We start from the raw sequence: 25,721 nt of genomic DNA, 5'->3' as shown, positions 1-25,721 counted from the left end.
AGCAACACAGCTCCTGTGTTGAATGGAGAAAGTCCCAGGTTCAATCCCTGGCCTCTCCATTTTAAAAAATCAGGTGGCAAGTAATGGGACAGACCACTACAAGAGACTCCGAAACCACTGCCATGGTGGTCCATATTGCCAGGTTAGGTGGGTAAATATTTCTCCTAAAAGGCAGCATCCAATGTATTTTTGGCAGCAGACATGGACCCTTTTATTTTCTCAGGGCTATTAGTGTGAATTGCTTTTATTTTACTGTTGTAATTTTATTCTCTTACTGTGTCATGCTGTGTTAATGCTCATATGTGATTTTATTGCACTTATCCATTTTATACTAATATAATTGAGCAGTGTTGAAATCCACCTGTGGCTGCATAGGTTGGCATAAGTTCAGTTTACTGTGGTGGTGGCAATGTTTAGCTGAGAATTATTCTTTACCCCCTAGAATGGGAGCAACTATGCATATTTAGAACAGCTAGAGAATCTGTCTGCAAAAGGCCGCCTGATACCCGTCCGCCTTGAGGCATTGCCGCAAGTCGACTCACAGGTAGCAGCAGCCCGTGCCTGGAGGGAGCGAACAGGCAGAACGTTCCTTAAGAAGAACTCAAGCTACACACTCTTACAGGTAAGTTGTGGGCAATCCTGTATTAGGGCCTGTAGAAATGGCCTTAGCATTGCCTTCAAATGGTTAACTGGGGCTAGTGTAAAAAATCCGGGGACACTTTTCAACTTCAATGGATTTTGTATGGGGACTGATTTGTAAATCTGGGGACTGTCCCCGGGAAATGGGGACGGCTGGTAACCTTAGGCTAGTGACCATCTCTATCTGATGCTTGGCGCTGGTATAGCCATAACACTTCCCAGTGCCTTAATGCTTAACCGACTGAGAAGCTTTAAATCTGCACATGACTGAGGTGAAAATACATGAACTTCAGTACCATGCTAAGGGGTTCTATCTAGGAAAATGGGTCTGCTTTGCCTGAAATTGATTCCCTACCCCCACCCCAAAACGTTTCAGCTTGCTAATTAAGTACTGTTTGCCAAAATCATTTTAATTTGTCCCAATGGTGAATTATGACTTAAATCTGGTTTCGAATGAAATTTGTCTGAAATGTTTCTGTGAAGCATTCAACCTGAGTGATCTTATAACTGGTCTGCTTTTTGGTTGCAGGTTCTGAGCCCTCGAACTGACATTGGTGTTTATGGAAGCAGTAAGAACAGGCGAAAAAGAGTCAAGGAACTGATAGAGAAGGAGAAAGAGAAGGAACTTGACCTGGAGTCCTTGAGTGAGCTAGAAGATGGACTAGAAGAGACCAGAGACACTGCAACTGTGGTAAGGAACTAGAACAGCGCTGCACTGGGTTTGATTTCTTCTATGGGGGGGGGCCCTTATATTCTAACTTCATGGAACAATAAATGCTTGTGAGTGTGGCAGGTATTTTCGCCAATTTTTGATCACTCCCTTTGTTTCCAGGCTCAGGTCAAAGTGTTGATGCTAAAGTTTAGAGCCATGAATGGCTTGGGACTCTGGGTATCTTAATGTCTACCTTCATCTGTAGGCTCCTCTCCACATGCTGTGATCATGACCTGAGGCCCAGCTCTTCCAGGGCCAGGGCATCCCCTGGTCAGCCCATGGAATGCCTTCCCAACCAGAGTGCAACATGCCTCATTGCTATAGTTTTAGGTGCCGGGTAAAGAGGTGGTTGTTTGTAATTTTTTGAAATTAAATACACAGAATAGCTATGCTGCATAGTTCTTGTTTGCTCAGTGGAAGTCTCTTCAGTGTTGAGATGGAAAGCTTTCAATCATAATTTTAAAAGTTATGTTAAAAATGGAAGGCATTTCGGAAGAATAATAAAATGTAAAGGTAAAGGGACCCCTGACCAATAGGTTCAGTCGTGACCGACTCTGGGGTTGCGGCGCTCATCTCGCGTTATTGGCCGAGGAAGCCGGCGTACAGCTTCCAGGTCATGTGGCCAGCATGACAAAGCCGCTTCTGGCGAACCAGAGCAGCACATGGAAACGCCGTTTACCTTCCCTCTGTAGCGGTTCCTATTTATTTACTTGCACTTTGACGTGCTTTCGAACTGCTAGGTTGGCAGGAGCTGGGACCGAGCAACGGGAGCTCACCCCATTGCAGGGATTCGAACCGTCAACCTTCTGATCAGCAAGCCCTAGGCTCTGTGGTTTAACCCACAGTGCCACCTGCGTCTACATGTACTTGCATGTAAAGATAATTATATAATTATGCTGTAAACCCTCAATACGTGGAGAGATGTGAACTGCTTTTGAATACTGGACTAATCTGTAAACGTATGTTCATAGGAAATTCTGTGGCAATTAAGATGAAGGTTCTTCTGCACATTTAAAAATGATATATTTCTATAGTGCTTCACATGAGTTATCGAGTTCAGTAATACTGTGCCAGAGATGGAGAGAAAAGTTTGCGTAAAGCCAGCTAGTTAGTTCATGGCAGAGGTGAGATTCAAACAAGGGACCTTCTGATTCATAGTTTGGTGCTGTGGCCTCTTTGCCTCCCCAGCTCCCCACTTAAAGGAAGAAGGAAAATGGGGTATAGCAGCTGAGCTGAGTGAAGGGTTTTCATCTGTTCTTCTCCCTGTCAAATAGGTGGCCGTCTTCAAGGACCGTGAGCAGAAGGAGATTGAAGCCATGCATGCCCTCAGGGAAGCCAACCTGGCAAAGATGATGATGGTGGACCGCATCGAGGAGATCAAGTTCTGCATCTGTCGCAAAACAGCCAGTGGGTTCATGCTCCAGTGTGAACTCTGCAAAGACTGGTTTCACAGCACCTGTGTGCCCCTCCCCAAAACCAGCTCCCAAAAGAAAGGCTCCAGCTGGCCTGCCAAAGAAGTCAAGTTCCTATGCCCACTCTGCATGCGTTCGCGAAGACCCCGCCTTGAGACCATCTTATCTCTGCTTGTGTCCTTGCAAAAGCTGCCGGTCAGACTGCCGGAAGGGGAGGCACTCCAGTGCTTGACAGAGCGGGCTATGAGTTGGCAGGACCGAGCACGGCAAGCTCTGGCTACAGATGAACTGTCCTCCGCATTGGCCAAGCTGTCTGTGTTGAGCCAGCGTATGGTGGAACAGGCTGCCCGGGAGAAAACAGAGAAAATAATCAGCGCAGAACTACAGAAGGCCGCAGCCAACCCTGACCTACAGGTAGGGTGAGGCGGGGCCTAAGCAATACATAGCATGTAGTTTGTTTCTCTGGTGTATGTACCGTCTTTCCCACATTTTAAGACACCGTCTTATAACTTTTTTTCCTCAAAAAAACACTGGGTGGCTTATTTTCAGGGAATGTTTTACCGGTATTTTTATTACATCAGGAGCAGTGCCCCTCTTGCTCACTGGCTCCCTGCGGGGCAGGACTCTTGACTGAAAGAAAATGATGGGCAACAGCCACCACCAAGCTCCATGAGAGGGAGTCTGAGGGAAGGGAGGTGTGTGCATCGCTGGCCCAGCCCTCTCTCCCCGGCCCTGGGATGATCGTGAGGGAGCTCCTCCGAAGGGCTGCTCTCTCTCTCTCTCCTCCCAGGTGGGGACTCACTTAATAGCAATCTGCTACACTGGAGCTTCTTAAATTTAAACCAGTACAGTATAATGGAATCTATCTGTGTGATGCAGTCGTAGCAGTAGCCTATACTAAAGCAAATAAGGATCTCTACCAGCCAGCCAACTGCCCAAGACTTAAGAGCGAAAGTTCCAACAATGTAGCACTTTGTAGCACTGATAGCAAAGAGGCTCCCGAGATACTGTAGAAAACAAAGAAACCAGCTGAGCAGCAATTAAGATGGTAAATGGTAGCAATTAAGTAGCAATTGAGCCAGTAGGAAAGCGGGGTGAGATAATCTGCTGGTCCACAAAATGTTAACTTTTGTGTAGGGTTTAGGGCAGTGTTTAGCAGCTCCTAAACAGCGAGAAGGGGAAAGTCCTTAATCCCCAAGGCAAGGACTGCACCACCGGCAGTGATCCCGGTACCGGTACAAATCCTTTAAAGGGGAAGCTCTACAGACAAGCAATAGAAAGAAAAAAGAATCCTCACTTTTTAAAAGGCTATTAAAAGGGGGAAAGCTGGGGGGAAGCGAGAGGTGGGCTGTGTGTGTGTGTGTGTGTGAGAGAGAGAGAGAGAGAGGCGCGGGGGGGGGGGAGAGAGAGACGCGCACACAGAGTCTCTCCCTAAAGGGGAAGGCAGCGTCTTCAATCGCCCCTCTTTTTTTCCTCGTGCTTTCATCTTCTCCCCACCGCAAATGCCACTTTTCTCCTCTTCACCAAGTAGAGCTCACACAGCCTAGCTAAAAAAATATTTTGGAATCCTTTTACAGGTATTTAAAAAAATGCTTACAGAAACGGGAGGGGAAATCACGAGGCTGCAGCAACGGCTCTACGGTGCATTTTTTACAAGCTTTTAAAAGAAATACGTGTCTTTGGAGCGACAGTAAAATGGGGAGAGATTTTTATGGGGGGGAGTTGGCTGGCGGGAGGGGGGAAGGGTCTGTCACTATGTCTTATTTTCGGGTTACGGCTTATATCGCGCAACTGCTTAGAAATCCTGCTATGTCTTATATTATGACTACGTCTTAAAAAGGGGGAAAGACGGTAGTGCTTCTTTCAGGGAACACTTGAAAAGTTGTTGCATATTAAGAACTGCCGCTTAGTTTGACTGAATGCATTCAATCTTCTGCGACCAAAAGCTTCTGGTGATTTTTTAAATAAAAAAAAACCTTAGGTGTCTTGTAAGGCTTACAAGCGAAGATTACAATGATATATACAACAGGGACCTCCACAAAAGTAACACAAAACAGTAAGGCACAAAACTTTATAAAAATGTATATTCAGTTTTCATAGCTGCAGTGCACCATTCAGACAATGGCCAGTTAACTCTGGAATTCCAGCTGATCACATTTTCTTTTGCATTTACAAAAATAAAGCCACAAGGCTTACAAAAGGGGTCAGCAACCTTTCTCAGCCATGGGCCAGTCCACTGTCCCTCAGACCTTGTGGGGGGCCGGACTATATTTTGAAAAAAATAAATAAAAATGAACAAATTCCTACCGGTATGCCCCACAAATAACTCAGAGATGCATTTTAAATAAAAGCACACATTCTACTCATGTAAAAACACCAGGCAGGCCTCACAAATAACCCAGAGATGCATTTTAAATAAAAGGACACATTCTACTCATGTAAAAACACGCTGATTCCCAGACCATCCGTGGGCCGGATTGAGAAGGCAATTGGGCCGCATCCGGCCCCCGGGCCTTAGGTTGCCTACCCCTGGCTTACAAAATAAGGTGATAAGGTTAAGTTTGAATAGGAGTGGCTTCACAGTTTAATAAACTCAAGTTTGTTACAAATGTAGGTAAGTGGTCAAATCACATTGTTTTCTTTAAAGTATATTCATTGACCAGCAGGGGGTTTATAGGCTGCAAAACCAGAGATTGTCAAATGTGACAATCAGAACAGGTGAATGTAGGTGTACTTCCCATATTGTTTTACTGATGGGATTATATCTTTACTTTGAAGAGTTACTAATCAAATTTTGGTATCCTGCCTCCTGTTTGCTTCACTCCTTTTTCTGTTTGGGCTTTCTCTGCCAAAATACAGTATACTGTATTTTATTTAGATGTGAAGATTACACTTCTGGGTCTGAATTGTATCCATAGAGCAAAGCAAAGGAGACCACCTGTTGAATTCTTCTAAATTAACCTAGTTTTTACCTCCTATTACTTTTTTCACCCCTTAGGGTCACTTGACTAGTTTTCAGCAATCTGGCTTTAACCGGGCAATGAGTAGTGTGTCGTCATCTCCGCGACAGACTATAGACTATGATGATGAGGAGACGGATTCAGATGAAGACATCAGGGAAGCATTTGGCTATGACATAAAGGTCAGTACTGCAGTAAAAATATTTGAGCATCATGGCATTAATGTCAGTTTTATTTCTTCAATGAAACTTCAGCCAATTTACTGTAGCTTACAGTCACAGCTGTAAAAGTTGCTTTGACACATCAAGGTGATCCAAGATGTGTCGGGAAGCTTGTAATGGATTTCAATCTTACTGCAGAGTTTGCATTTGAATTAACTGACTGGAAATGAGCAAAAATGCACTGTCCGTCCCCATAAATCTGGAGAGAAGTATTCGCCCTCTAGTCTATCTACTGCAGTGATTAAAAAGTAAACCTTAACCCATGTTCCTATAACACACTAGCTTAACATATGTTGGTACAAAAACAGATAACCCTATGCTTATGCCCACTTACATTCTGCTCGTAGGACAATGCCAGTGTAAAATCCTCTAGCAGTCTGGAGCCCAACCTGTTTTGTGATGAAGAAATTCCCATTAAATCTGAAGAAGTTGTAACACACATGTGGACAGCCCCCTCCTTTTGTGCTGAACATGCATATTCATCAGCTTCCAAAAGCTGCTCTCAAGGTAACATTTCCTATATAGGGGCATCTAAGGGATTGTCTGACCTCACAGTAACATGTAACACTTGAGTGCCTTGTGGTTCTTGAGTAATTAACTATAATTCTAGCTTCCACTGCTGTGTTTGATCATTCAAGTGACTTTGCAGTATGCCATAATTAAGGGAAATAATTGCCATTCACTACTAAGAAATACAGCATGAATTGTTTATTTGAAATCTTGTCTGTTCTAGTCCTTTTTATGTTAATGAAAAATTAAACCATTCTCTTTTGACTTGTCTGGTGTGATTTTCGGCTTCTCTCTAAAAGGCTCCAACACCCCAAGGAAGCAGCCTCGCAAAAGCCCCCTGGTACCTCGCAGTTTAGAACCTCCTGTGCTTGAGCTGTCTCCTGGAGCCAAATCACAACTAGAAGATTTAATGATGATCGGAGATCTCCTAGAGGTTTCTCTGGATGAGACCCAGCACATCTGGCGGATCTTGCAAGCAACACACCCACCATCAGAGGATAGGTTTCTACATATTATGGAGGTGAGGATGGATGTTCCATACTGAGAATCGTTTAGTTCTCTTAACTTACCTTCAAAAGGAAGAGTTTCCATCTCTTTTCTTCCCCCAAGTCCTTTTTCAAGACATGCTTGCTTAATACTGTGGGGTTCCCCTCTCTTTCCTCCACATCCACTGAGGAAAACAGGACAGCCTGTGGCTCTGGGTCTAGGAGACAAAACAAAATTAGCTAGAACAACAACTACCTTCTCTTCCCTGCCTAGTTAAGCTAGAGGAGGGGTGGGGAAGCTTCTTTATGTTGAGGGTTGCATTCCTGCAGGGAAAACTCCATTGCCCCCCCAATCACTTTTTCATCTCTCTCCCTACCCCATCAAAAATCTCCTCCATACTAGGCAGTTTGGCTCAGGGGAAAACAAACTCAGTCATGTGTGTGTGAGCTTTTTTATTTAAGCCTATCTGTTAAAGAGGGAAGGCAGGCAGGCGGCAGGCTGGATCCAAAGGCACCATGGGCTGCTGGTTCCCAAGCTCTGGTGTAGACAGTATGAGCTAGATGGACCAACTGTATAAGATTGAGAAAACTTAGAACTGCAGCACCTGCCTTTCTGGATCATGTAGCCTGTCTCTCTGTGTATATGTGTACACATTCTGCTTATTGATTTTCACTTTGCCACCACTCCAACATTGAACAGTGTCACCTAAGTAGCATCACAGCAGTATGTGTTTCGCTCTCTGGAATCGCTACAGGATTTAAACAATCCTAGTTCCTTGACTTTGCTTTGTGATATGTCCATCTTCCTAACCTTTCTTTTGTCAAACTACATTTTCTTTAAGGATGACAGCATGGACGAGAAGCCATTAAAAATGCGGGGAAGAGACTCTTCTGAGCGGAAGCGGAAGCGCAAGCTAGAGAAAGCAGAGCAGTTCTTTGGCGAAATGAAGCAGAAGTCTAAAGAGCTGAAGAAGTTGGAGAAGCCCAAGAAGAAGAAGCTAAAACTGACCATGGATAAGACAAAGGAGCTGAACAAACTGGCCAAAAAACTGGCCAAGGAGGAGGAGCGGAAGAAGAAGCGTGAGAAGGCGGCTGCGGCCAAGGTAGAGCTGGTGAAAGAGTGCACAGAGAAAAAGAGGGAGAAGAAAATCTTGGATATCCCCTCCAAGTATGACTGGTCAGGAGCTGAGGAGTCCGATGATGAAAATGCAGTGTGTGCTGCACAGAACTGCCAGAGGCCCTGCAAGGACAAGGTGGGTCACCTTGGCTGAACTTTTTCAGAGCTCAGTACTAGCCTGCTTCAGACTGCAGGCTGTCTTAGCATTCTGTCATTTTATTTTTATTTAAAGGGTAGAAACCATACAAATGTATGCTTGATAATAATGAACAAGGAATTTTATGCGTGTGTACCATTTGTGCATGTATGACTTATGGTGTTCTGAAGTAGAATTCAGTCTTGCTAACTGGATTCTGACTGTTGACAGATGCAGTTTAAGAGATGCAGTAGAGAAATGGGTAAATCTGAAAATAGTTCGTCCATCTGATAAGTTTTCCCATCTCCTCATCTTTCCTTCCCCGCTGGCACTCTAGAAAACCTGCTGACTGACACCCAGGAGTTAATTCCAGACTTGAGAGAGAACTGTATTCCCAGGCCTTGGTGTGTATCGAAGTGAAAGTCTCTAAGCTGGCCGTGCGGTCCTCGTCTAGGAAAGTTAATCTTCCAAAAGCTCTTGCATAAAGCCTGTGAGCCATGAGTCTGCAGGTTGAGGGAAGCCACATGCTGCACTGCCCCACTTTTCTTGCTGGAGGTAAATCTGCAGAGCTTTTAGAACTGATCGGATTATAGCAAATTAAATCTCTTCCGCCCTGGAGACCTTTTTTCAGGTCCACTTGCAGCAACTTTGGACTCTACTTTCAGCTCTGCAAGAGCAATCTCCTGGAAGCAACACTCAAACTCCATCACAGTTTTGTGCTGCTTCTGTTCAGAGAACATTCCACAAAGCTGCTATGCATGTGTGTGCACGCATAACTAGGATTGACTTGTGTGTTGGCAATGCCAGCTGTTGCCTATGTGCAGTAATGCACCTAATCATCCAGGGGTGGGGAAACAGGGTATGCACTAACAGGGGGTTCTTGTGCAGGTGAACAATGCAGATTGCTGTTGGCTGTGTGGTTATTTGTTGAAAAATAAAGCTGTCCTTTTGCAAAAAAAAAGCCACACGCCTCAAAATGTAAATACTGCACAAGTGCATAAGCTGCTGCAGAAATTTCCATATGCTGCAAAAGCCAGGGGTTTGCTGCAGAATTTAGCTGCAGAGACCTAGGGAACACACCATGAAGATGCTTTAAATTGCCTATTTTTTAGACTGATCGCTCACACTATCCACACTAGTTCAGGTCAGAGAATATTGTATAACATCCTTGCTAATTTGTTCCTTTATAAACTTAATATATTTTTAGAAACCAGTTTAAAATATATTGCCACTCATATTTGCCCTGCCCACTGTGCACTTGTCCAAAAAAAAAAATACAAATAAAAAGAGGCTGCTAAACACTGGCAAACTATAGGAGAAAGTGTTTCATGGCAAACAGTAGCTATCAATAATGTTTCTGTACATTCTCTTATTCAAATGTTTTGCACTGTTTTGCTTAAGATGGCACACTTGTTCTAAGACACAGTGGTTGGGCCTGTGGAAAGTAGTGGTCAAAGAATAATAAAATAGTAGAGTTGGATGTGACCGTGAGGGTCATCTAGTCCAACACCCTGCAATGCAGGAATCTTAAGCATCCATGACAGATGGCCATCCAACCTCTGTTTTAAAAACTTCCAGTGAAGGAGAGTCCATGGTCTTGAAGAGGGAGAAGGACCCAGGTAATAAGAAAGTTGATGCAGATGCTAGAGCACAGTAATGTGTGGACTCCATTCTGCCACTTTATGACATTCCAGCTTCAAAGCTATGAAGACATGAATGGTCCCTTAAGTCTGAATCTGAGGTTGCTGTAACAGGTGGAGTTGTTTGCTGCCCCCAGCAAAGCTACAAGCTTGAGGACTAAGCTCAAGCCCCCATCTTCCTACCTGCTAACCATATTCACTTTAGTCTTATCTAGATAGGGCTTCAATTAACTTTGATCCTCAGTGGTCAGACATCAGGCATAGACTCTGCAGAACCTGGATTGGATAAAAAGTATACCGATTTCATCTGTACATGAGTAATGCCATCCCTACACCTGAGATCTCCCAGTGGTTTCATACATAGTGGGTGTGCATTATGGGGTTCTGTAAGAAGGGGTGGTGGGGGTGAGGCAGGGAGGTGAGCAATCTCATCTTACTGGCCTTTGGGGTTTCTCTCAAGAATGAACACAATAGCCAAGCAATTCTATGAATATTAGTTCTGTAACTGGGGCGCCAAGACTCATGGCCAGTACTTTGAAAGGCTGCAAGGAAGTCTTAACAAGGCCTGTAGGAGATTGTTTCTCCCATTGTAGATGGGAATCAACCAAAAAGCCACAATCACAGTCTCTGTGCCATTTAGGCCAAAAGTCAAGTTGGCAGGAATTTTAGAAAACATTATTTGCCACTCGGAACAGGTCCACTGGATGATGCTTTGCAGATACAGTGGCAGCAAAGAGGGAAGGCTGATGTGTCCATTGGTCAGGTTTGGCATTAATAAGAGTTAACACTGGTCTCTCCTTCACGTGCATCAACTTCCTAAACCAGGGAGACAGTACCAATGAAAAGGCTATTGGGAGTAACACTGGCTAAAGGCAACCTTCTGTTGTACACATCAGCCAGGCCCATTCGCTGTTGCTTATCCTCCAGAGTTGCGGAATCCAGCTTGCTTCATGAATCCAGTGGCACACCAGCCTAAAATGCCTACTATCCCACTGAGGGTACCTGAGGGAGGGATCTCTGCCTTCCAAGTTGGCAGTGCCTAATAGGCTTTCAGACTAGGGCAGATCATGGATCCCAGAACTTACCCTGTTGCATGAACAGAGCCAGGTATTGGTGTAGACCCATGGCTGTCAGAGACCAAGAAGTTCAAGTCCGCTCTGGCCTTTGTTTGTATGCTGAATTATCCAGTATAATGGGTCTGCCCAACCTCCAGCACTGCAGAAATAGATTTTGCAGTCAATGAATTAAGAACCGCAGACCGTAATGCATAGCTAAGGTACCAATAACTGTCTTTACCAATAACTGACACTTCTCTCTCCCCACTGCAGTTTGGATACTTGCACGAGACCAAAACCAGGCCTTACTCAGCCAGGTCTCATAACGCAAACAAGGTCAGTGGCCTTATCCAGAATTAAATAATGGATAATAAATGTTTAATTGACCACTGATGGTTCCAACAACCATGACAGGTTGGAGGCCACAGCCCTGCACCCCTAAAATACCCCAGCAGTTGCAGGAAGTGACATAGAAGTAGCACCTCCTCAAGTACTCTTGAAGTGCTCTGCTTGGAGACAGGGAGGAGAATTGGGTTCAAATGCTGGAGTATCTTAATTTACTGTACTTGATTCACTTTTTTGGGTAGAATTAAGGTCAGACGCTCAGTTGAAATCCTTTTGACTGCTGAAATAAATGCTTCTCAGTGCTGGGAACCAAAGCTTGTGTTTCTCTTTTTGATGACAGCATGCTTGCCTTTGGTTTAACTGATAATTTTAGCACTTCCATCCCACTTGTGCTTCCTCTTTTATATGCTCCTGCCACTGCATGGTGGCCATTAACCCTCTGCCACATATGTGCAAAAAAAACACAAGGAGGAATCCTTTGATCAGTGACTAAAGCATTGCTAGAAACAAAAAAGTAGGCTTGGCTCAGAACAGCAAAAAGGGGAAGCAAACTGTTGAGAATAGACTTGAATTAAGGAGGTTTACAATAATATGATTGAATTGGGTTCATGGCTACTTTGAGATAGTCAATAAATGTAAATTCTTTTAAAGTAGAGTGCACTTAATTTAGGGGACAAAATCCGATACTACTTGAAAATCAAGCCAGCTACTAATTTAGAGGATGATGGTCTGTTTTAACTTGATACCTATGGTAGAGTTGAATATATGAAGTTGCCTGATACCTTTGGCCCACCTACTTAGACTGGCAGCAGCTATCTAGGTCTGGATTTGCTGCAGACTTGAACATGAATGTCTTCATATATGCATATATTATGCCATAAAGCTGTGGACTCTCCCTTTACTTTTTTACTTCCAATTTTGCTTGTACATGACATTGAAACCACAGATTTCAGGAAGGGCCAGTTTGTGGTCAGGAACACCTTAATATTGGAAATATTTTTTTTGTGTGTGTGTTTGTGTATGTTCTCGAGGAGGAAATTGAGTATATTGAACAAATGGACATTGTAATTATCTAGAAAGTGAGCCTTAAATATATAGCAGCAGCAGCAGCTAATTCTCACTGTGTATATCCCTGGCCTTTGTGATTTTAACTGCAAGAACTGGGATTGTGCTCGTGTCATTTCACATGATTATTTTTTATGCAAAGTGCCATGTATCTTGGTGGTGAAATGCAAGAGCCTAATTGCCCACTTACTGGAATCATAGTCCCCCCTCTGTTATGGAAGTTTATGCAGGTAATGTATGTTCATACTTTATGCCAGCTAGGGTGTTGTATGGATCTCTGAGTCTTCTGGGCGCAGGCTGTGGAAACCCTGCTTTGTTACTTGAATGAGAATTGAAACACGGTTGCAACATCTGAACCATGGGAAGCACCTGCGATATGTTGGTTTCAAAAATGAAGTCTCCAGGTAAATCCTACAGAATGGGGCTTTTCCTTCTCACAGGCTTTCCCTGCCCATTTCTGTTGCATTAACCAGGGAGTCATCCTCCCTGGTAAATTCCCAGCCAAGTATTCTGCACCCCTCAGTCTGTCCCCTTGAGCAGAAGTTACCTGGGAACAACTGATGAGGTACTGTAGCACCTGCTGCTGGTTTCTGGCATCCTTAACGCTGCTCCTGATGGACAGGCTGAAGGTCTGGGGCCAGATGCAGTTCTCCTGATGATGCCCGGTTTGGTGGTAAAGAGTGAATGCCAGATCTATATTAACCCTTGCTTCTCTAATGACACATGAATAGGTTTGTACTCCAGTTTCTCAGCTTCTATAATGCTAAGCTGGAGAATTTTGTGAGTTTCTCTTCCGTTGCGATGTCACTAACACGTGTCTATTGTATCTTACAGGTAGACTGGGTGCAGTGTGATGGTGGCTGTGATGAGTGGTTTCATCAAGTTTGTGTTGGTGTCTCGCCAGAAATGGCCGAGAGTGAAGATTATATCTGTATAAACTGTGCAAAGAAACAGATGCAGGGGGCAGGCAGTCCGACACGTGCACCACCACCTCATTTCCTGCTGAGCTACAAACTACCTTTGGAGGACCTCAAGGAGACGAGTTAGCAGCCACTTGGTCTTACTGGGACGTAAGGGAAATGGAACACTAAGATGGCGGCGTGAAGCTAATGTAGCCACTTGGAAATGCTCCACTTCTGCGGACGTACGGCCCTATAGCGGAGCTGGCCCCATATAGCCGGCTTCCTTTACGCAAAAGGGATGTCATGGGCACAGGGGTACTGACCCAGCTATGCAGATACCACCCTGTTGGAAGTCCCAGCCAGTGTATTTACTCCCATGTTTCCTTTAAGAAAAAAAGAGGCTAAGCGTAGGTACCACCTTCAGGCTGAGCAGATATGAGGCCCATGGATTAAGCTTCTTTGCCTCAACAGTTCAAATGGGGGTAATTGTTGAGAATCCTGCAACCCACAAGTTTGCCTCTTGAGTGGTGGGCTGATTGGGCAGAGATGACGAAGGCTCCCTTTCAGCCTTTTCACATTGTAGAAGCTCAAGGCCATGTTATGTGGACAAGGAACTTGCGTTGAGCACCACGCAGGGGGAGATGGGTGGGTGGAAAAAACCCAAACGAATAGCTCCTGGTTTTGTTGTTAGAAGGCGAAGGAACTATAGGTCTTGGAAACAGACATTGATTTTGTGTTTGCCCTCCTTCCTTTGGTGGTCCCTCCCCTCGTTGGGGAAAGCTCACCGTATAAATTAACATGTAGCTGAGGGTATGTTTCCTTGGCAAAGCACTCCTCTCTGCCATTTTCCCTTGTCTCAGGCTTTGCTTGACACCCTGCCACTAAGTTGTCTGAAGCAAGGTGCAGCTGGTATGTTAGGTATCACGAGTGCATGGGGTTGGAGATGGGTGCCGAGAGTAGCCCAGCTTCCTCACGATTCCACACTGACATGCTTCTGTGAAAAACACCAGCTCACAAGTATTCCCAGCATCACCAAACAGTAGTTTCACAGTTCCAAAAATGCAGTCTACAGATTGCAGCCCTGCTTCCTCGCCTTTAGGTTTCTATGGATTAAAGGCCTACACTTGGCTACAAATCTGGCTCAATCTCTCTCCCCCCCTTGCTTTCCTGGAAGAGAGGCGACTTGGGGAGCAGGTGGCAATTGTTTTAGTAAACCAATTTTTAAAAAAGGACTGGTTTTTACTTTTTTCTATGTCTCGGACTACTGACTTGTTCTACAAAAAAAGAAAAAAAGAAAGATTATTTTTCTTTGGTTTTTATACTTACCACGGTTACCAGCAGCACAGAAAAAAGAGAGAGGCTCACACACACACACAAAAAAACCTGCCTGCAGGCTTGGGTTTTTAACTTCATTCCTTCCTTGTAGTACAAGGAAATTAGCAGTTACTCCCCACATCCTTGCTCCACCTGCTGCCTGTGTTTTAAATAGGTAAAAACAAAACATTTCATGTGCTACCTTCATGTTGGAGTTTGTTCTGTTAGCAAGGCATCTTGATCCTTGCTAGCTTTTCTGTGAGTGGCTGAAACTGGCCATGGTGGTGTGTCCCCCCCCCCCCGTTCCCATTATCTATTGTGTTTCCATTCTTCTACAGTTCTAGGAGTGTTGTAATTATAGTGTCCAGTCTTACTAGATGCAGGGGTTGGGATTTTCTAAAAGATAAAAATCTTGTAGTGTTCTGCCTTGACTGTTTTGTGTCCCTTCTGTTGTATCTGGTACTTGGAGATGTCGTTGGTCAAGCATCTTTGTCCTGAAGCACATCGCTGGCTTCCGTCTACAAATAACGCACCTCGTAAAATATTGGGGTGGGGGACTCTCATTAAGTCAAGGGGTGGGTCTAGTGTTTTATAAAACTGTTTACAGGACCCACAAATGTTCTCCTGAGGTGCATTTCAACATGACCCTCTAATTCCTTTGTGAAGAAGTGGAAAATGCTGACAGGTTTCTCAAGTTTTCACTACATTTTGAAGAGGCAGGCAACCCACTTCTGCTTCCGCTGTAAAATCAAATTGAAAAACATCTTTCCTCTTCAGCTCATGCGATCATAGTTGACATTTCAAAGAAATCTCTGGCTGGGTTTCCTTGGTCTTTCCTCCCCCCCCCCCAATCATTTATATAGCTTTCTGGATTGCAATTTCAGCTTTTGGAAGCAAATTGTCCTCTCAATTGCGTGGCCGCAAGGTAAGAAAAGTGTAGTGATTTGCAAAGAACAAGTAAAGCAGATTATTGATCCCTGGTACAACAAAGTTTCTTACTTGGTCAGCCTCAAATACCAGCCAGAGCTACAGTATGAAGGTCAGACCTAGTCAACTTGATCACCACAGACTTCTGAACAGAAAGTGGTAGCAGAAAAGTTGTGATATTAAACTGTCAAAGAAAATTTAAAGCAACATGACTTTATAGGGTTAGTTGAGGAAGTGTTTGTCCCCATACTTTCTGGTCCTCCCAGGCCAAGAAATCATTAAGGTGAAACAAATATTTTAGTCCCCTCTTTTGTTAATGTGCATAATGTGTATAGATTTGCAGTATTTATGCATTCATTATGCATCGACCGGGTTTTATAGCCTATTTAAGTCTGCTTTCCAATCCTGGACTGTTTTTACCCTTTTTTGGCACTGGTTTCAATTTTTCAAGTTTCTATAATGGGCCTTTTGAGTCAGACCAAAGTTTTATCCAGCCCACCATCCTTGTTTCATTCAGCAGCCAACTGGATGCCTCTGGAAAATCCACGAGCAAGAGTGTGAAGGCAATAACCTTCTGTTACTTCGCAGCATTTAGTAACACACAGCCTCTCAGTGTAGAGGTTCCATATAGCCATCCTGACTAGTAGCCTAGGAACCTTCCTACCTTGAATTCACCACCGTGGTTGACCCACCCTACCAGACCAAATGCATCAGTTCAGGGGTTCCCAACAAAATTTTCTCGAGGACCCCTCATCGAGCCGCTATTGTGACAAGGACCCCCATTAATTGACTTACTTGCTTGAACATCAAATGTAGGCCTTTGTTGTTTTAATGAACCACTTTTTAACCAATGGTCCATTTTTAACTACGTGAACTGTAGCTTCCGCGAAAAACAACGCTTTGTTTACAAACACTACTGTTTTGCAAAGAGCCAGTGCGCACCAGGGAGGAGGGAGGGGAATGGAGAAGACAGGGTACCTGCGCAGTAGCGCACAAATAAAGCCAACGCGCGCAAAGCATCTTGGGGGGGGTGAGTGTTTAGAATGCGCGTGCTGCCTCTTTGCAAAACAGTAGTGTTTGTAAAGCGCCACCTAACGGCATACAGCAGAACTACTGCCTCTATCTAATTCTAGTTTTGCGCTAGACTCTGCTCATGCAGGAAGCGGCCAAAACAAAAAATCTGTTATCATACAAAATATATTTAATATATTTTTTATTCTAATAGCATCTTGCGGACCCCTCTGGCATAGCTCGCGGACCCCTGGGGGTCCGCGGACCACCTGTTGGGAACCACTGCATCAGTTTATTCAGTTAACATTGCCTTTGTGTTCTCACTTTACTTCCAAAGGCCATTGCATTTATGAGTATGAAGTATGATCTGTCAATCCTCAAAGATCTTCACTAAGTCCTGGCTAAGTCTCTGTTCTGACCTTAGGCTGCCAAATGTTTGTTGTTGGTGTGTGCTTCTGTCTCCTCTCAAAGTAACAGGGTAATACTAGCCTCCTTTACAAGAGGGCAAGAGTGTACAACAATTCCCCTAGATGTTCAGGGAAAGTGGTGTGAATGCTTTATTATATTTAATGAGTCCCACTTAAGTTACTCTAAGGGTAGGAGGTCTTGACTATCACTGACCCTCATCTGAAAATGGGAAAGAAACATGTTAATATATATTGTCTTCTGGCAAATGAGGCAGAGTAATCTCTTACCTGAAAATGATTTTTCTGCCTTCATGTGCCTCTGAAGTTCAGAGCAAATTCAATGCAAGTTCCTACAGTATGCTGATTCTGAAAACGGTGAAGCCTTGGAAAGCAGGTTCAGAGACCATCCCCTCCCTCCCTCGTTCTGGCCTGGGGCTGGTTGTTTCAGAATGCCCCAAAGCTCAGTCCTGCATCAGAAAACCCATCCCTTGAGCTCTAGGAGGGGCAGTGGTTGCTACAAATGTTGATGACTTACCCATTGGTTGGCATCTGTCTCAGGAGACAATGGAGGAGCGCGCCTTTGGGGATGAAGTCAAACTGTTGGAAGGTTACAGTGCCTGCTGTGGCTGTAGAAACAGATATGGGAAAGACATATTTTGTTGCAGCTGGGGCAGATGAAGGCACCCTGTTGTGCCACTGCAGATGCACCATGGCACCGCTTCCCTCTGCGCTTCTCCCAGCAGTCATTCTTCCTCTGGTGACTGCTATGGATGGCTTACCAAGACATACCTACTGGGCAATGTGATACCAACAATAGAAAGGTGTGGGGCAGACTCCTTCAGGACATGTATGTATTTTAGACATAGCTTACAAATAATGCTGTCGGGGTTTCTGCCTCCCTTTAGTAGTGTGTATGATTTCCTGCATTGCACTGTGATTGTTGCAGATTTCTCAGAATTTCCTCTTGGCGAAAAAAACAAGAAGACTTTTCCTTTTGGATGCAAAGAAGGGATTGAATATCTACATGTTCTACTTGTAGGTAGTCTAATGTCAAATGGTTAGGAGATGTTCAATAAGCACAGCCCATTTTTCACCGTGGCCTGTATGCTACACCTATTCAGATACTTGAATATTGCACCTTTTGTAGTATGGTTCATGCTCCAAATGTTTTCTGTGAGGCAGGGGTTGGGGAAGAGCAAGAAACACCAAAGCCAGGCATCCCAAAACTTTGGCCCTCCAGATGTTTTGGACTACAATTCCCATCACCCCTGACCACTGGTCCTGTTAGCTAGGGGTCATGGGAGTTGTAGGCCAAAACATCTGGAGAGCCGCAGTTTGGGGATGCCTGACCTAAGCTAACTGGGACTTGTGGGCTTCAGAATATTATTTGTGAAGCTTGATGTTTGATCCGTATACTTGGGTAGGAAATCTTATGTGCCATAGTTAAATTTGAATTGAGCCTCATTCTGCTCAGTTTTTTTGCCACATACAACTGGTTCATTCCCTTGCAAAAATCAAAATTCTTATTTTCTAGAGACTTTTTACACTCATCAGGTGCAAGGAGATCTATAGCATGCTTAACTGCAAAGCGGGGAGGTAATGCTATATATAGACTGAAAATAGTGAGGTCAGGAAAGATCAAAGTGAGGATAAGGGGTGAAGAGAACCAGCCATTGGATTAGAAATGTGAAACAATGAGCCATTTCCAACTTTAGAGATGAAGCTGAGGAGGACAGCTTTTCAAGCTACTAATACCTGGGCTCCAAGGAATAAAGCAATTCCCAGGAAAGGTACAGATTTCCTTTCCTAGAGTAGTTTAAAGGTGGTAAAGAAAGCAGCAAATAGGGGCCTAGTCTGCTAAAAGTAAAGCTATACCAAAATACTTTTTAAGAGAGCAACTGGAATGCTGAACAAAATGTAGATGGATTATTTAAAATGTTTGGATTTTAATACATTTGATGTGATGAAGCTGTATAAGAAATATTTCCTTGCTGAATTGCTACTTCCTGTGAAGTTTACAGCCCCAATACATTCACACAGAGTCTGTCTGACCAAACTCAAAAGTTTCAGGAGTGAAATTAAAACTCTGAAGGTAGTTTGGCTTCTCAATATGGATGCACAAAGGGTGGGGAAGGTCATAGCCATAATGCCCTGTTTCTGAGCTCCTAGGGCAATCTATCTGGCTCCTACTGGCACCTTAATTTGTAGTAAGCACTAATGGAGTTGGGGGCAAGAGGAAAGGTGGTGTAGGCTTTCAATTTGACAAGCAGTGGAGTGACTTTGCACAGGGCTTGTCCACACTTCGGCTTGTCTCATGCCTAGAAAGCAGGGGTCTGAAAAGTTCCCCACTTGTTCTATGCTTTCTAGACATGGGTCCATTTTCTCCAAGAAAGTCTACTCTTTACCGTAGTGCTGAATCAGTGCAAACGTCAGTCTACTCTAAAACCCCATTGATGTTTGTTTCGATTCGGCTGTAAAAATCAGATTTCCTCATGGGAAAGCGGTGGGACAAGTGGAAGTCTGATGATGAGCCCACAGTCTTGGGCAACCAAATTGTTCCATATTTTCAGTCATTAGCTAGGTGGAAGGACAGCTGGGAGTATTTTTGTTTGAAATTTGCAGATGACATCAAGCTGGGAAACAATGGTAAAAATGTAGAGCAAAGTGATTCAGGAGCAGAAGAGAAATTAACTTCTTGATTCGTAAGGGGCAAGCTAGGTTTGGTAAGTATTGGCATTCCTCGTTCAAAAGCACTGGCGAGGGCCTTGCTTTGCCTCCTGGCCTTCACAAATAATTGATTAACAATGAAACTGCTATCATAGCCACTTTCTCTGCAAGCTCTGAACTAAGTGGCCTCATTTAGGCATTGCGCAAGATGATGGAAGGTCTTTGGAAGATGATGAGCAATCAAGGGTTCCTACAGCATGGTTGGCTAACCTTTTTGGCCTGTGGCCTGTATTCACCCTGGCCAACCCTCAGGTAAGGTGGATCACATATCAGCAGTAGGTGTGGCCATCCCATAAACTTGTATGCATGTGCATGCACACAAAGGCACTCAGGCTCCCTACTGAAATGACTCATTGGCTTCTACAGCCTTGTCAGGGTTCTGGGCTTCATCTACCCAATTGCAGTCTACTCTTGCCACCAAAATTGGTGGGGTTTGAGCAGGGGCAGAAACATTGCTTGGAGAGGCCAGATTTGGCTCTGGGGTTTAGTCAACCCTTGTCCTACATTCTCACTATTTCCAGATGATGAACCAAATCTCAGCAAAAGTAGTTTCACAAGCATTACATCTTCAGTATAAAAAAACACTCCTGCTTGCCATGTGGGTATTTGTGAGGTTATGCAACTGGAATGGCAGGGTTGTGTCCTAAGTCATACCCAAGAATAAAGAATAACCCATTGAAATAAATTGTCTTGACTTAAGTTGATTGATTTCAGTGGGTATACTCTTGTTAACCTAGGAAGCTACTAAAGAACAATATGAGGGGGTGATGGTAAAGCACCATTGTCCCTTTTCAGTGACTTAACCCACAAAGCCTGCCATTGTAATGACATATTGTTCACTATTTTATAATTATTGAGACTTTTTACATTCTTACACTGCTGATGCTTTTGCATTCCTACCTGTCATACACCAGGGGGGAGGTGAGATGGCCAGAATTTTAAAGCAAAACTACACTCCTCTTTCTCTTTTGCTTTTATTTATTTTTATTGCAAATATAGCATGCTACTAATTAATTAAAACATACCAACTCTACACCTGAGCCAATAGATTCTATGATTTCTCTTATGTCTACCACCACTGGAAATTTTTGAATACTTAGTTGCAGGCAAAATAATTAAGAGAAGTGGTTGAAATTTTCTCCAGCAAACTAGTGCTCTAAACTAGTGCTGTTAGTTTTTTGAAAAATTATTCACATGGATAGGGAATTCTGGTACAGAATTGTGATTGCTGTGGATTCACATATATTTCTCCACAGAGAGGAATGTCTAGTTCTTTGTATGTTGTCAAATGTATCTCTATGACAATGTTGACACAAGGCTTTGGGTTCTAAGGCTTTGGGTTCTTTCAACTTTGTGCTCTCCAAATACTTTGGACTATAACTCCCATCATTCCAGGCTAGCAATAGCCATTGGTTTTTGTTTTTGGAGTGGTGGGGGAGAGAGAAAATACAGCATGTTTCTGGGGAAAAGTTTGGCAACTGAGATTAATCGACTGCAACTGCATACATTTAACTGATCATAATTTATGATGAGCTCAGAATTTGGAAGCTTTTGAGATGCAGGTGTGAACTGTTTAGGTCATGAATTTCTTTAATGTGCTGTGGTTCAAGGGTAGCTGCTTAGCTGTCTAAACAATAAGGAATATCTTGAAGTGTGTGAGAACTTAATTTAGGGTGGTTATCCAGCAGTTCTCTAATGTCCCCTGTGTGAGAGCAATACACACCGCAATGTTTTCAAACAGCTTAGGAATTTCCGTTCTTGATCTCTTGGTTCTGCTGGGGTTAGCTGGCAATAACAATTCATAAATCTGTAAAATTGGAAAGGACCAGTTTATAACCTTATCTTACTGCTTTCTAAAAACAAACAAGCCATATTTGCATCTTGATTCAAATAACCTAGAAGCTGAAAAAGTTTCAGCAACAGTCTAGCAACATGCAAAACTTTCTTGTGTAGAGATGAATCGTTAGTCCATATTCCTCAATGTCGCAGGGATATCTCCTAAAATTGTTTTTAGCTGTAATTATATGTTTGTTTTTAATCTCTCTCTCTCTCTCTCTCTCTCTCTCTCTCTCTCTCTCTCTCTCTCTCTCTCTCTCTCTCACACACACACACACACACACACACACACACACACACACACAGGTTTATTTCAATTCCCAGTATCCATGTAGGTTAACATATTTTATAATAATCTTAATAACCCAAGTATTAACTTTAAAATTAGTCTACGCATTTGCAGAGAAACACTTAACTGGGACTCCTGGGATTGTCAGGTGTAGAGCTCATATATATTTCATACACATCTCAAGCATAGCGAAAAATATGTGTTCAGCATGCTGTGTAAATGTGGTGTCCTGTCTCTAGGCAAGATAAGAAGCCACCTTAATGTCACCTCCTGGGCTGAAAAGGAAGGTGAAAAACATATTTAAAGGCAGAAGTTGGCAGAAGTTGGCATTGAGAGTGTGGGGGCACAGGGTAGAAATTAAGAGGTTGAAGAGTAGGCTAAAATGCAAGTGCAAGAGACATGGTTGGAAAGAGACTGTGTATGGATGCTTATATTAGCTAATGGTAGAAGCCTCCTAGCAAAGATTAGTTATCTGGAATGCTTGGTCTTGCAAAGAATATATAAATGCATTAATAACAGGAGACCTGCTAGGGAGGTAGTTGGGCCTTTGGATGATAAGGGAGTCAAAAGTACATTAAAGGACAATAAGAAGAACGCAGGGATGCAGAATGAATTTTTTTTTTTTTGCTTCTGTCCTCGCAGAATAACTTTTAGGGCAGATCCCTGTCTCTGAACTAACTTCCACAGGAAGCCTTGTCAATAAAATAAAAACAAATTGCTGGATCTGAACGCTATCCCCGCGAGAGTTCTTAAAGAATGCAAATAAGTAACTTGTCCCTCTGATCAGCCTCCATACCATTTATAAATAAGGGTTCTAAAGGGGATTCTGGAAATCACTGGTTAACTTAACTTTGTCCCGTGTCACTAGCCTATTCAGAGGAGTTTTGTTGTTTTTTTAGAGTGTCAACAAGCGCATAGACAGAGGTGTTCCAGTTAACATTGTGTATTCAAGACTTTCAAAAATCTTCTCCCAAAGTACCTCACCAAGTGATCTTAGCAGGCATGGAATAAGAGGAGAGGTCCTCATATGGATCATGAATGGGTTTTGAAACAGGAAGCAAGAGAGCAGGAATGAATGGGCAGTTCTCACAATGGAGGTATATAGAAAGTGGAGCCCCCCCCCCGCCCCAGATTGGGACCTGTGTGTTTCAACCTCTTCCTAAACAATCTAGAGTTTGGATTGAACAATGAGGTAGCAAAGTGTGCTGATGATACCAAACAGTTCTGTGTAGTTAAAATGGGGTTTGTGAAGAGCTCCAAGGGGCATTCAGCCAATGCTGAGGACCTGCCTTTTGACACTTGAAATGTCTATTTTAGGACCCATCTTATTTCTGTAATTTTAACTTTTAAACTGTTTTTAGTATTGCATAGTAGTGTGTTTCAATATTAGTGTTGTGTTTTAATTGTTGTAACCCACCCTCGGAACTTGGGGTGAAGGGGAAGTGGTAACAACCACCACCACCACAACAACAACAACCACAACAACAACCACAACAACAACCTCTTTGTTTGCTCCCTCAATATCCGTAATCCCCATTAAAAGATTGTTCAACAATGCTGCGGTATGTTTCAGTGGCTGGGCCTTGGAAGGTGAGACCGAACAGAAATTGACCAGTGACAGAGACATGGTTTGGCAGTGAAAAGAGAGGGAGAACTTGCACATTTGTGTGCATTTCTTCCACACGGCAAAAAGAAGAGGAGGAGGAAAGTTGCCTGGGCAGTGGGCAAGGGCTCCTTTAGCAAGGCACATCAGAAGTCGTGTGTAGTTTATTGTACAGCCCTGGGGGGTGGGGGTGGAGGAAGGAATGTGGGCTGGGCAAAGTCTAGAATTACACCATTGCAGAATAGGTTTTTTTCTTGCATGCTTTAAATAGCCAGCACCTTTTTCTTAATGCTTTCACAGTTCCCCCGTCAGCCAGACCCCTGACAGCTCATTCCTTCAAGGTAACAACTTAGTTTTGTATCCTCTCCTCTGCTGCATTGGGGGGGGGGGACTGTTATCAGGGGGACTGTGTGCGTTTGTATGTGGTGTGCATGTGTGTGGACTGCCTAACCATTTTTAGTGGCAAAGATATCTTTATGCACCCACCTCTTTCTCCTCCTCTCCTCCCCCTGCCCCTCCGATTTAACATGATTTCTTGTTCCTTCTGGCTATGCATTCATGTGTAGCTTTCAAAGCACTTTGGGCTGTAGCATTCCTCCCTGTGTATTGGAATCTCTGTTTTCTTCACAAAAGGAACCGACTGAGAGAATGAATGAATCAAAGAATTTGGTTTTGATGGGCAGGCAGGGTGGAGGAGGAAAAGGGTAACCTACAAATGGCTGATGCTCTTCACATGAAAGATGCCACCACTATTTTCCTGGAGTGGTTCTCCATAAGGAGCGGGTTCCAAAGATCCTTTGAGGTGCATCTGAAAGTGGCATGAAGGAAGTTGGGTTTGGCATGTGATTGGGCCACTGTGAGTTTGTGTGTGTGTAAGAACTGGACCATTGTGGACTATTAAAGATACCTGAATTGGGGAGAGGCAAAGTATTCACTGTACATGATGATTATGGGAACATTCTCTCACTGGGCAAAGTATTGAATGAGACATTTTCAAAAGAAAACACCTTGGTTGCCTTGTGCCTGAGGCAGGTGTGGAGAACCTTTGGGGCTCCAGGTTTTGTTGAACTACAAATGCAATCAGCCCAGCAGACCAGGGATGGTGGGAGTTTTAGTTTAGTAAGATCCAGAGGGCCAAAGGGACCCTGGAGTATGATCTCAAAACAGATTCCCCCCCCCAAAAAAACCCACCATTAAGAGATGGTGTGCAATAGTTGGCACATTGCTAAGGTGAACGAATGGGAAAGTGACTAAGGCTCTCTACTTTTACAAGTTACATAGAAGTAGGGATCCCAGCAGGTGGAATATCCTCTCCTACATACCCATTAAAGCTGTGTTCTTCTGGCTTGGCTCCCTGGATGTTGTTGGACTACAACTCCCACCATCCCTGATGATTGGCTAAAGTGTTTGAGAATGGTGGGCACTGTATTCCAAAAACACTGGGGGACCTCAGATTGAAGAACGCACTGCATTATTAAAATTACAGCAGATGTGTCCTTTTAGTTGTTCATCCTATTCTTAACTGGCTCATTACTCCATCACATGTATGCAGTTTCTATTGAAATAATGCTATGCATGCCCAAAGTGGCCTTAAAAAGGTGGATTTGCACCAGATCCCTCATGTGCCAGATCCTCCTTGCATTTGGCCTCCAAGCTGGTATCCTTTGTGTGTTTTAATAAAAGGGCAATACATGTCCAGATCTGTGAGCAGAATGCAGCATCCTAAGAGTCTCAAGAGTCAAGATTTTTTCCAGGGAAAGAGGCATTTCTGGTTCAGAGGAGGCAGGGGGCAGAACCTAATCACAACAGAGAGTCTGCTTAGTTTTCAGAAATTAATGTGTTTGGAGAGATTTATTGGGCTCGGCTACTTTTGCTAGCCTCTAAAGATCTCCCACATCCAGTCTCTGTCCGCTGCGCTGCTTCAGCCTTCCACAAAATAAAGGCTTTACGCTTAATAGTGATGTCCAAATTTGCATGGTTTGTATAATAAAGTCTGATTATGGAACTAATTCCTCCTTATTTAGAACAATCCCCAGAGCCAGACACAGAATGTTTTCATCTGCCTTGCAGCCCCCATTCCACTTTTACCACCACATCCAATTACCTAAAGCACAGCCTGAAGCCCCACCACCTGCTATGTTACCGCCTTGATAGTTACTTGGTTTTGGATTCTAACGGCCCCAAAGCACCATTTGTTTAAGAAGAATGGCAGACACACCTGGCTGCCAGATCTTTGCCTTGATCAATAAACAATGTTAAAGATTCGTGTGATGTGAGTTATGATGCTACAGAGCATATGCAATGCTCTCTTTCACCGCCTAATTTCTTAGGACTCGCCACGTTCCTTTCAGTGATGCACTCGGGATCAGTCAATGCATTGAAGGCAGAGTAGCCAAGAAAGTGTCCTT

At 43.7% G+C, this 25,721-nt stretch overlaps 2 protein-coding genes across 11 annotated transcripts in view; both read left to right on the top strand.

Annotated features, from left to right (window-relative positions):
- Positions 1 to 14,938, top strand: part of KDM5A (lysine demethylase 5A) — a 45,538-nt gene extending 30,600 nt beyond the window's left edge. For 4 of the 10 annotated variants that reach the window (XM_088652332.1, XM_035127042.3, XM_035127038.3 and 1 more), the window contains 9 exons: positions 443 to 622; positions 1,169 to 1,330; positions 2,626 to 3,177; positions 5,762 to 5,905; positions 6,292 to 6,451; positions 6,754 to 6,974; positions 7,782 to 8,192; positions 11,161 to 11,223; positions 13,132 to 14,938. In XM_088652332.1, the coding sequence (XP_088508458.1) occupies positions 443 to 622; positions 1,169 to 1,330; positions 2,626 to 3,177; positions 5,762 to 5,905; positions 6,292 to 6,451; positions 6,754 to 6,974; positions 7,782 to 8,192; positions 11,161 to 11,223; positions 13,132 to 13,344 (2,106 nt within the window). In that variant the 3' untranslated portion in view covers positions 13,345 to 14,938. Of the gene's footprint in view, positions 1 to 442; positions 623 to 1,168; positions 1,331 to 2,625; positions 3,178 to 5,761; positions 5,906 to 6,291; positions 6,452 to 6,753; positions 6,975 to 7,781; positions 8,193 to 8,529; positions 8,748 to 11,160; positions 11,224 to 13,131 lie in introns of all 10 variants that reach the window. The other 6 variants (XM_088652333.1, XM_035127041.3, XM_035127039.3 and 3 more) reach the window with 3 other exon arrangements.
- An 8,619-nt stretch (positions 14,939 to 23,557) lies between these two features.
- Positions 23,558 to 25,721, top strand: part of LOC118090959 (sodium- and chloride-dependent GABA transporter 2) — a 46,371-nt gene continuing 44,207 nt past the window's right edge. The window contains exon 1 of the mRNA XM_035127395.3: positions 23,558 to 23,654. The gene's annotated coding sequence lies outside the window, so the exon portion shown is untranslated. The remainder of the gene's footprint in view (positions 23,655 to 25,721) is intronic.

This window comes from Zootoca vivipara, chromosome 9, assembly GCF_965207765.1.
Source record: "Zootoca vivipara chromosome 9, rZooViv2.hap1.1, whole genome shotgun sequence".
NCBI classification, from domain to species: Eukaryota; Metazoa; Chordata; class Lepidosauria; order Squamata; family Lacertidae; genus Zootoca; species Zootoca vivipara.
This window is presented reverse-complemented; position numbering and strand designations above follow the sequence as displayed.